General features: G+C 42.1%; 1 protein-coding gene across 1 annotated transcript in view; it reads left to right on the top strand.

Annotated features, from left to right (window-relative positions):
- Positions 1–12,380, top strand: part of LOC144807127 (uncharacterized) — a 65,881-nt gene extending 53,501 nt beyond the window's left edge. Inside the window, exon 2 of the mRNA XM_078673068.1 lies at positions 9,589–12,380. Coding sequence (XP_078529194.1) covers positions 10,305–12,155 — 1,851 coding nt within the window. The 5' untranslated portion in view covers positions 9,589–10,304 and the 3' untranslated portion in view covers positions 12,156–12,380. The remainder of the gene's footprint in view (positions 1–9,588) is intronic.
- The last annotated feature ends 257 nt before the right edge of the window (positions 12,381–12,637 follow it).

The raw sequence follows: 12,637 nt of genomic DNA, 5'->3' as shown, positions 1-12,637 counted from the left end.
CCATGTTTTCGTTAGGCCTCAGAGGCCACTTTTGAAACTATCGTAGAAACAAACACAAATTCATGTTAATTATGGAACTAAAGCCCTTCTGTTTACCTCCCACTGTACTAATGTTTCCCCATTAGTTATTACCTAGCAAGTAAGCCACATAAATGCGTTTCATACTTACATATCTGACAACTTACTGGCACAATAACGTGTACAATAAGCACATTTATGCTGCGTTTATTTATATTTAAGCTGTGCAATATTTCACATCACAATAACAATACAAATTAGTTAATTATATTGCTTTTTTCCACCTTGCTCCATCAATTCCCTCATCTGGTGATTTTATCACCAAAACATCTCTTAACATTTTGAAAAATTTAGCAGAACATGTTTTGAATTCTTATATTAATATGATCTACACTCTAGTATCTTTCTCTTTTGAATCTTTAAAAATCTTCTCTCTGATTTCTTCCATTTCTATTTCATTCTTTTGTCTTTCTCTTGCATTTCTTTCTTGAATTGTCTTCTTTATTGCCTTTCTAAAATCGCTTCTACCTTTGCATATACAGCATAATCTTATCAGGAAAATCACTATCACTAAAATTGTTATTGGAATTAGTATTTTACCTATAATTGAACTACCTATTTCTTGGAACCAATGCTTAATTGCTGTAAAACTTTTACCCAACTTTTCGAGAACACCTTCAACCTCCAGTGGTTCAATTTCTCTATGTAAATCTGTAATATTTGTAATATACTTCTCAAGGTTTTGACTTTTATCAGGAATGTAAGTACAACAATGTTGCACTCTTAAAATTCCACAGACTCCGCCCTCTTTTGCTAAAATTATATCAAGGGCAAGTCGATTTTGCATTACCATAGCTCTCATGGCAACCATTTCAGTATCAACCATCAGGAATCCTCCTGCGGTGTCTGTTGACAGAGGATCAACTATTGTGGACAATTTTCTGATTCTATTTGTATTAAACGAAATTCCCACTGCTGGTATCAGTGCTCCGAAAACATCACCTTTTATTTCCATCACATTTTCTCTTCTTTTTCGACTTAATACTTTACCTATCTCATGCTTATCATTAGTACCTTTATCTACATGAAAATGTTTAGGAAAGACCAAGCCCACATAACAGGTCCAATACCAGTGGTCAGGTAACCTATAGTAAGCTCTATTCCCACAAATAAAATATATTCCAGTAAAAACAGGATCATTTCCTTCTTTAAATCCCCAACCCCCTAAAATTCTATAGGTATCCTTGCATTGACTTGCACCCACAAAATAATTATCATACATGGTATTGTCTCTTCTAATACCTCCCACCGTACTAATGTTTCCCCATTAGTTATTGCCTAGCAAGTAAGCCACATAAATGCGTTTCATACTTACATATCTGACGACTTTCTGGCACATTAACGTGTACAATAAGCACATTTATGCTGCGTTTAATTATATTTAAACTGTGTATTAATTCACATCACAATAACAATACAAATTAGTTAATTATATTGCTTCATGCGGGCAAATTAGTATTCCCATGTGTTCATGTGCGTGCATCTTATACTATTGTTGATTAATTCATCACAACACACCATTAGTAACTGTTAATGTTATGGAACATTGACTTTACAAGGAACACACAAAATTTTGTTTTTCCACCTTGCTCCATCACGTGCACTCGGTGTTTGGCAGACTGCCTCTCGTTTTGGGGCTTGCAGCTGGGATACTATTTTTGCTCCTTCTGCTCTGATATGGCAAGCCAACTCACCAACGACGCCCAGATCACCTTGGAGAACACTCTTTTGGCGATGAGGTGTCGTGAGCGCATAATCCAAATTTTGGGAATAACTTGTTTAAGAGAATTGAATACCACATGGTTTCTATCATTCAGACCAATATGGCTAGATTGCATCTTACCTGTTCTACGATGCCTGCTATGTGGAGAGGAATGCGTGCTAGACATCTGTCTGACACTCCCATCAGTCATGCCAATGGAAGTTGATACTTTGCTTGGACCAGTAACGGCTCATGAACTGTGTTGTTCCCAGTGGCTACCAATCCTGATGACTGCATTCATTGAGATCTCACAGACGCAACATGCTAATGGTGAGGTACGAGGAACAACAGGCGCACAGGTACCATCTACTTCAAACATTGCTAATGCGACGGACGCTGACAGTAATGGTTCACATCTATGTGCGGTTAATCTGCTTAACGAGGTAATCCAACTTTCACCCAAAATGGTAGACAAATTCTGTACAGACTTAGAAGACTTGATGTTTTCTCCAAGCCTTAACACTGACTTTTGATTTGGCACGCAGTGTTCTGAGAGACTCTGAATTCGACCTTCATTTTTTAAAACAAAGTTCTAACTTTGGGACTCTATTTTTTCTATGATTCTTTTTTGTTTTTCCAAATTCTTATTTTTTAATTTTTTGGCACCAAGTAATCTGCTTAAAGTAGAACTATTCATAGAGAACTGGATTTCTTTGATAGACTTCCAAGAGACATTTGACCTTGTCCTCATACAAACAGTTCATATAATCTGCTCGACTTTTTTTCTGTATTGAGGAGCCATTTCATAAATGTATTTTCATGATTCATTCGGATAGCATTTTCAAATGTCAAAAATATATGCTTTGAATGAAACATTGCTTTGAAATGCATACAGCACAAATGCTCTTTTTCATGTACAGCCAATGCATTTTTATGTATTTTGGGTAGGTTTTAGAGCATCATGTTTAGATATGTTTTTATGTGATTAGAACTTAGTAATTAAAAAACTTGGTGTGGAGAGGATCACCTATCCACAAAGATGCGCGCTCAATTTCCAATGAAACTCCAAGGTTTCTTCACTATCTTCAATACTTGAAAGTAACGTAAATCCACAATTCAGATAATTATTTCACCATATTTATTCAGAAGGTTTGATCAGTTCATAATAATATTCTTATGATATAAATCCGCAATTCATGACGGTCTTGCAAAATACCCAATGCATTTCGGGTCCATCAGCAGCGACCCTTCATCAGGGGTCTGTAGAGTAAATAATACAGGACCAAATTATAGACTCCACTCTACTAACAACAAAGCGCTACGAGTTTTTACGCGCCAGCGTGACAGCTTTTAGAAGTGCAAAGTGAAATTATCGAAAGCGCCTGCCAGTGTATACATGCACGTTGTGAAAACATGAAAGTACTCAAAAGTGCAGCGAAGCCAAAATAAAGTGCAAGAAAGAGACGAACGCCTTCAAGATTCCCAAGATAAAAGAAGTACTTTATCTGTGTTTCAGCGCCGAACGTAAAATACGGACGTAAAATACGAACTACACATGCTCCATAATAAGCGAGAAAAAAAAACAAGAAAAAAACGGCACTCTAAATGTTACAAAACAAACATAATGCAGCATGCGGTAACAGGTTATACAAGACTTACATCGGTGACCGGGTGAGCCGTGTCTTGGCGCTCCGTTTGTTAACCAAGTATGCGGACATGCAAACAGCGTCAATGTGTGGAGATAAACAGAACGGAATGACGTGAAAACCCTAATCACGTGTTGAGGAACATGATGACTTCGACCCAAAGCAGAGCAATAGAAAAAGGACACCGCGTGTAACAGTTGTTGCGCCAACCGACATTCAAAAACCTTTGTTGAACCACTTTACTTGAGTGCACTGGGATAACATTGTGTCATTAGAACTTAGTAATGTCATACATAATAAAGTGGAGTGGGTGTTGTGTGGCGTTTTAGGGTCCAAGTGAATTTTCCCGATTCATGCCCTTATATAGGTACAATTCACATTGCCCTTATATAGGCATAGAAATCAAGTCCTTATTTAGACATACCCCATTCAGACCAAATACAGGCATGGCTACTTCCACTCATACCAAACGTCACAACGATTTCTTGGAAAATCAGCTTAAGCAGTTAGGGAACTTCCCCTTGCTCGAATATTGATTTGTCCAAGAACTCATGTACTTTGCAAAGAACAACTATTCCCTAGGGGTTCTTTTCTGACGTTATTATGCCCGACTTTATGTCAAACTATGGCATTCCTAGACACCTTCAAGGTGTAAATATACCTCCACTTGCTCTAGCGAGACACAGTGGTTCGTAGCAGTTCGACTATCTACTTGCCCGACGGAGCTCGCTACAGCAAGTGCCGACGGAAGCCGACCCTCCAGCTGACGCACTGATCAGGAAGCTATCTCTTCTCCTGCTGAGAATCCAGCTCCAGTGTTTCCAAGCTCCCCTTGCGGGTTGTTGGGAAATCGAGTCCCGAGACAGAAATACCAGACCTCCTTCATTCTAACTATGGTATGGAGCTGATTAGAACCTAGAGAAATCTTGGATAGATTCTTGGCAAAGAAAACAAAACCTAGCTACACAATACTTACTTCTTCCCTCGTACTAAACTTAGGTTAGGTACATTGAAGTTGGCGTATTTCAGAAGCACCAGTTGAGTATTTTAGCCGGTGTATTTATGTATGTATTTTTAAATGGCTTAGAAACCATACAATGCTCTTACAGTATTGTTTTACAATACTATTCTCACTGTACACATTACACTTTGCAGTCTGCTTAACAATTGTAGCAGTTCACTTTTCTTGTATGAGAAAGAAGACTGTTCAAAAAACCTTTTTATTGAAAATGCCCGTCTCTCTATTTCTCTACAAACTCTGTTGAAACGAAGCATGCAGGATTGACTGAATGAAGTACTTATCTATTGTTTCCGCCACTTTAGAGATATGTTTCTTATTCTTGGAAAACAAATTTGTCATGTTTATGCGGTTGTCAGAAACTAATCCCTTCTTGTGAATTCGAGAAAGTTTCTAGTGACCTCTGAGCTAGCTGGCAATCAGTATTAAGTTTAGTATATTCGATAGAGACCTAGTCGACCTCAGTCCTACGTCTAATCTACAGGATATATTATTCCAATGAACAGAGCCTATTGGGAATATAGGAACTACGCTACAGCAGTAGCAATCTACTTCCCATTTATGTAGCAGCAGACAGCACAGCATGTCTGCCAGAGATGTCGTAGGGTCAGAAACAGTACATAGGTAAGTAGGTATGATGGAAAACTAACTGATGAGTAAGATTTTAAATGAAGAATCTGCTGTGATAGACGGCAAAACATCCATGTCAAAACATCGGCAGTAGGACAATGGTTCATGGAATGATAATGGTAGATTTATTTACACATCTGTGCAGTGCGTGTCACTTAATGTTCTTTTCTTCCACGAATCCCAGAGACAGGCCGTTCCAAAGACGGTAACAGAGAAGGTTTAAAGATCTGAGTCTTGATCCTGGCAGATGGACTGGTGATCCCTGAGGGGGTGTAGTTGGTCTGTGTGTTGCCACGGCTGTCCAGGGGGTGTAAGAAAATGTCAGCAATTTGTGGAGGGCCCTCTTTTGCGTGAGAACCACCTAGCTTCATGCAATACGGACTTGAGGGTTTGTGCCTGCGCAGGATGAGTTACATTCTGATAGGAAAATGGAGGACCTTGTCCAAAGGGGATTGATGTTACCAAGAATTAACATCTTCAGTTACGGCAGATATAAAAGTCCATGTACCTCGAGGTGCTTGAAAAGCTTTCTGCACTCTGCTGGTGCAGGCTGGCTGTTTATCCTCTAGTTGGCATTTGCCAGGGGATGTTCAGATACTGTGGTTGAATCAAACCTTGGAGCAGCACTTGTAGCGTTGACTCTTGGAGTCTTGTAGTGTGTGCTGGATGCGTTAGAACTGTCTCAATGCTCTACGGAGCTCAGAAAATCCAGACGCTCCTTCATCTCAGAGCTCGACCTCTGTGGCTTGACCAGTTGAACTACAATAAAGAAGATGACCTAGACCAGTTCTACCTCTCCCGACCTTTGAATTGATCATTGAGGAACGAAGCCCTGCCTGGAAGGAAGATCTGCACAAGGCACAGCTGACAGAAGCACTGCCTGGAAGGAAGATCTGCACATTGCACAGCTGTCAGAAACCCTGCCTGGAAGGAAGAGCTGCACAGGGCACAGCTGACAGAAGTCCACCCTGGAAGGAAGATCTGCACATTGCACAGCTGTCAGAAGCCCTGCCTGGAAGGAAGAGCTGCACAAGGCACAGCTGACAGAAGCCCCCGTCTGGAAGAAAGATCTGCAAAAGGTGCAGCTGACTGACGTCCTATCTAGAAGCAAGATCTGCACAGGGCACAGCTGACAGAAGTTCTGTCTAGAAAGAAAGATCTGCACAAGGCACAGCTGACAGAGGTCCCGCCTGGAAGGAAGATCCGCTCAAGGCGCAGCTGACAGAAGTCCAGCCTGGAAGGAAGATCTGCACAGGGCACCGCTGACAGAAGCCCCACCTGGAAGGAGGATCTGCACAGGGCACAGCTGACAGAAGTCCAGCCTGGAAGGAAAATCTGCACAGGGCACAGCTGACAGAAGTCCAGCCTGGAAGGAAAATCTGCACAGGGCGCAGCTGACAGAAGTCCAGCCTGGAAGGAAAATCTGCACAGGGCACAGCTGACAGAAGTCCAGCCTGGAAGGAAGATCTCCACAGGGCACAGCTGACAGAAGTCCAGCCTGGAAGGAAGATCCGCTCAAGACGCAGCTGACAGAAGACCCTGCCTGGGAGAAAGATCTGCACAGGGCACAGCTGAGAGAAGACCTGTCTAGAAAGGAAGATCCGCACAAGGCGCAGCTGACGGAGGTCCTGCCTGGAATGAAGATCTGCACAGGGCACAGCTGACAGAAGGTCTGCTTGGTGGTAACCTCAAAGCAGTGAGAGACCCACAAACCACAAGATACTTGAAGCCCAGCTAGCCAGACTGGACGCAATGTACATCAAAGGCCTGATTTAGATTTCAGCGGATTGTTTATTCCATCACATATGTGACAGGTATCCTGCCCGACCTATTAAAAATGCATTACGTCCTGTGGCAATTATAAGAAGGCAGACAGGATATCTGTCACGTTTTGATAATGCCTTGATGTAGTTTGCAGAGTTTTACTCAGCGGAACTCCACGAAGTGCCAGGGAAGCTCCGCCGCACTCAGCAAACTTCTGCTAGTGGCATAGTTTGTTAAGTTGCGCTGCTCTCACTGATTTTTAGTGCCAGGAGTATAACCCCCACAGTAAAATCAGCACGAACAGCACTACTCGTCGTGTCAGAGGGCGATGCTGCTTTCTGCCGCTCTAATTGACATTCTAATCGAATGGTAGCTTTATCAACGAGAATGGCTGATTTTAACACTCGAGTGATCGCGACCTGCTGTGACCTCCTGCAATGAGAAATCTCGCCAGGAGGAGGTCTAGTGTGTTATATTTTATCACAAGCGCTCGCCACCTTACCGGTGGCGAACCGCTTGAGAAAAGAATTCCGTTCTGCATGGAGTTTTTTGGACCAACTCCGCGTGGCAAAACTTTGCGAGGTCTGCCGGCAGAGCGTAATTCTTCACCCAACCCTAGTTTTGAGGCACGAACAGCACTTCCCTTCGTGCCAGAGGGCGCTGCTGCCTCTGTCTCTCTAATTGACATTCTAATCGAGTGGCAGCTTCATCAACGAGAATGACAGAGTTCTACCCACGAGTGGTCGCGACCTGCCGTGACATCCCGCAATGAGAACTATTACCAGCAGGAGGTCTAGCGCGTTATATTTTCTCACAAGCGCTCGCCACATTACCGTTGGCGAACCACTTTAGAAAAAAACTCCGTTCTGCATTACGAGCTACGGCGGCAGAGTGGAATTCTTCACCAACTCCTAGTTTTGAGGCAATAATCTGTTGGACAAACTCCTAACTAGGCCCTTTGTCTGCAATAAGTGTTGTAGAAGTGAGATCCATGGCCTTGTGAGTATGAGGCAGTTATATGACTTCTGATGAGCCCCACAGAGTGAGTGTGCAGCCAGAGGGCAGTAGGGGGGGCCAAAGGACATGAAATTAGGTAAACTTGAATATGAGAAATATGGAAAGGTAGAAATGCCGCATCACCTGTGGATAACTGACACATCCTGCCACTCTTCAAAATGCCCATCCGGTCACAAATGGCATCCTGGGCCCCAAAAGGACAACATCATGCCAGATGCCATGTAATGTTGGAAAAGGGGGGAAAAGAGTAATAGGCACACATCTCCTGCGGGGATATATCGGGTAAATTATTGGTTGTGATGGATTCTCTATAAGTAGTAAATGACTGATATCGTTGAATATTTAATTATATGACTCAAAGTTTGTTTGCCTTATCTGCGCTTATAATGTAAAGGACGGGCCTTACAGTGAACACCTCGCTCTGTTTTACACAAAAACTCCAGAAGGAGCTGCATCTTACAGAACTTTATCTAACTTAGGAAGAACTAAAGAGTTGCTTTTTAAAGTTGTCTTTCAGGGCCAGAAACGGGTGCTGTAAGCTACACTAGTTTCAGGGAGATGGACAGATGTTATGGCGATAGGAAACACCCCTCAACTCACAATAATGTTCCAATCTTCCAGGTTAGAAGAAACCAGAAATGCTTGAACCAAGGGAGCTGTTGAAAGTGTCAAAGGTGACTTTTGAACAGCGAGGTAAAGACAGGAGTTGGTATTTGAGATGATCTTAAGTAAATCGGAAAGAATGAGAAAAAGTGTGTAAATGGAGTTACTTTTGTTGTATACTTCGTAAAGAGTTAGGGAAATTTTACAGCCCAGCCTGATCCATCTCTTTTTCTATACTCTACTGTTCTTTAAATGAAATCTTGACCATATGCGTCTATCTTAAGCTATACCTCAAGCACTTGGGTGCTCCGTGAGTGCCCTTACTTTGCTCAGTTACTCTGTAAACATTGGTAAATCACCTCTTTTCCAGACATTAATAAGATGTCACCTGATCAACAGAACATTTAGTTAAATATCTGTGTATGATGAAATATTCCTTGCTAAGTTTCAAAAGCAATAAAGAAGAAGAGGGAGACTTACTAATATTTTGCACTGTGTTTGCGTCACAAAAGAGGCACAAAATGGCGCAAAATCTTTTTTCCTAATTTACTTTCCAGCGCTAAACTTGTTTAGCACTGGAAATAACGTTAAAGTAATGTGACACTGCGCATACAATTGTTTCGCATTACTTTGTGCCATGGGGCCTGCCAAGGGTGGTGCATGGGCGTTCTCGTGCAACCACAAAACTAGGTGCAAGGAAGGAGAAATGCTTTCATTTCTTCTTCCTTTTCTGACTTTGCATGTGTGCTGCACTGTGCAACACGTATGAAAAATGGTAAAAGCTTTCCCTCATGTCGAGGCATAGTAATTTGTACAGGAAGGGTGTCCTTCCTGTACAAAACCCATGCTGTACTCACAGACCCACAGACCCTAGTGCTCTGGTGCTAAGGTGTGTGCATGGCACAGGCCCTCTGTAATCAGTGACGGCGCTAGGGAAAGTAAAGGAGAGAGCCATATCTCTGAAAATATGGTGCTCTCCTGTTCCCTTACTGTTGCGCCACGTAGCGTAGCCTCGTGGGGGAGGGCTGTATTGCATTGTGTGGAGTGTCTTTTACAACCAGTTAAACATTCTGAATTCTCATTCCATTATGTTTCCATTTAGTAATTTTAAATATCTTTACATCCAACAGAAAACAAGCCTTGAAGTTATGAAATGACCATCAATAATGAAGCGACGGCTGTAACTCTTCAATAATAGCAGAAATAATTAGCTCCAATATTCAGGAAATCATCAGCGCAGTCGGCGACAGAGGAACCTGCACACAAACTGACAGATCCCGGATGAAGCATCAAGGGCAGTTCAGTGATTGTAAGAGTCTGAGCTGTGCACCTCCACGCCACAAGATGAAGAAATGACCTTAGGAAAATGAAGGCAACACCAATAACAAACCGCGTCCTGTATAAACAAGTGTCCAACACCAGCTTTGATCATGGGATCGGTATGATGTGATTACCGCAGTGCTCTGTTTTCTGAGATGATTATAAGCCATCATTCCGTGCTCTAGGTGAATTGTAAACTCTTTCTGGCCGAACCACAGTAACCAGAGAAGAGCACAACATAGTGGAGCCAGACAACTGACGGGTAAAGGGAAGAGGAGTTCTTATATCTACAATACAACAGACTGTCCCGATTTGCACTGGCCAGAAGGAAGATACATCTTTACCCGCAATCGTGCATAGCCATAATCCAATCTAAAGGCACAATCGCCTACAAAGACACCTTCTACATTAGGAGAGTGGCAAATATTTGGTGGCTATCGCATTTTATTGTTAAAACAGAAATCAAACGTGCAAAATACTGCACACATATAAAGTGTGTGAGAAAAACCCAAGTGCTTTATCAGCCATGTCGGCCCATCAGGAAATGCAGTCATGGGTTGTAGACAAATATATACCCGATCCACAGACACTAACCAAGAAAGAAGCATCATACACATGCAGCAAGAGCTTTAGTTTGTCATCACTAGGCAAGCTTCATCATCAAACCTACACAGGAGAAAAAACATTCAAGTGCAGTGAATGTGTAAAGAGCTTTGGTCAGTTATCAACCCTACAGATACATCAGCGTACACACACGGGGGAAAAGCCATATCATTGCAGTGAATGTGCTAAGTGCTTTAGTCACTTATCAAAGTTCCAACAACATCAGCGAATACACTCAGGGGAAAAACCATTCAAGTGCAATGAATGTGCAAAGTGCTTTAGTCAGATATCAGACCGAAATCGGCATCAGCGAACACACACGGAGGAAAAATCTTATCATTGTAGTGAATGTGACAGTAGTTTTCGCGACTCTTCAGCATTAAGGTTTCATCAGCGAACACACACAGGGGAAAAACCATTCAAGTGCAGTGAATGTGCAAAGTGCTTTAGTCAATTATCAAACCTTCAAAGCCATCAGCGAACACACACAGGGGAAAAACCATTCAAGTGCAGTGAATGTGCAAAGTGCTTTAGTCAGACATCGAACCGAAAACGTCATCAGCGAACACACACGGGGGAAAAACCTTATCATTGTAGTGAATGTGACAGTAGTTTTCGCGACTCTTTAGCATTAAGGTTTCATCAGCGAACACACACAGGGGAAAAACCATTCAAGTGCAGTGAATGTGCAAAGTGCTTTAGTCTATTATCAAACCTTCAAAGCCATCAGCGAACACACACAGGGGAAAAACCATTCAAGTGCAGTGAATGTGCAAAGTGCTTTAGTCACTTATCAAACCTCCAAGAACATCAGCGAATACACATAGGGGAAAAACCATTCAAATGCAATGAATGTGGGAAGAGCTTTAGTCAGATGTCAAAACGAAAACGTCATCAGCGAACACACATGTGGGAAAAACTATTCAAGTGCAGTGAATGTGACAGTAGTTTTCGCGACTCTTCAGCATTAAGGTATCATCAGCGAACACACACAGGGGAAAAACCATTCAAGTGCAGTGAATGTGCAAAGTGCTTTAGTCACTTATCCAACCTTCAAAAACATCAGCGAATACACACAGGGGAAAAACCATTCAAGTGCAATGAATGTGGGAAGAGCTTTAGTAATATATCAGACCGAAAACGTCATAATCGAACACACACGGGGGAAAAACCATTCAAGTGCAGTGAATGTGGGAAGAGCTTTCGTCAGATATCAGCCCGAAAAACTCATCAGCGAACACACACAGGGGAAAAACCATTCAAGTGCAGTGAATGTGCAAAGTGCTTTAGTCTATTATCAAACCTTCAAAGCCATCAGCGAACACACACAGGGGAAAAACCATTCAAGTGCAGTGAATGTGCAAAGTGCTTTAGTCGCTTATCAAACCTCCAAGAACATCAGCGAATACACATAGGGGAAAAACCATTCCAATGCAATGAATGTGGGAAGAGCTTTAGTCAGATGTCAAAACGAAAACGTCATCAGCGAACACACATGTGGGAAAAACTATTCAAGTGCAGTGAATGTGACAGTAGTTTTCACGACTCTTCAGCATTAAGGTATCATCAGCGAACACACACAGGGGAAAAACCATTCAAGTGCAGTGAATGTGCAAAGTGCTTTAGTCACTTATCAAACCTTAAAAATCATCAACGAATACACACAGGGGAAAAACCATTCAAGTGCAATGAATGCGGGAAGAGCTTTAGCCAGATATCAGACCGAAAACGTCATCAGCGAACACACACGGGGAAAAAAACCTTATCATTGTAGTGAATGTGACAGTAGTTTTCACGACTCTTCAGCATTAAGGTATCATCAGGGAACACACACAGGGAAAAAACATTCAAGTGCAGTTAATGTGCAAAGTGCTTTAGTCAATTATCACACCTTCAAACACATCAGCGAATACACACAGGGGAAAAACCATTCAAGTGCAGTAAATGTGCAAAGTGCTTTAGTCAGTTATCACACCTTCAAAGACATCAGCGAACACACAAGGGGGAAAAATCGGTGAAGTGCAGTGAATGTGCAAAGTTCTTTAGTCTGTTATCACACCTTCAACGTCATAATCGAACAGACACGGGGGAAAAAACATTCAAGTGCAGTGAATGTGCAAAGTGCTTTAGTCTGTTATCACACCTTCAACGTCATAATCGAACACACACGAGGGAAATACCATTCAAGTGCAGTGAGTGTGCAAAGTGCTTTAGTCGGTTATCACACCTTCAAAGACATCAGCGAACACACACAGG

Source organism: Lissotriton helveticus, chromosome 1_2 (assembly GCF_964261635.1).
Source record: "Lissotriton helveticus chromosome 1_2, aLisHel1.1, whole genome shotgun sequence".
In the NCBI taxonomy this organism is placed as follows: domain Eukaryota; kingdom Metazoa; phylum Chordata; class Amphibia; order Caudata; family Salamandridae; genus Lissotriton; species Lissotriton helveticus.
This window is presented reverse-complemented; position numbering and strand designations above follow the sequence as displayed.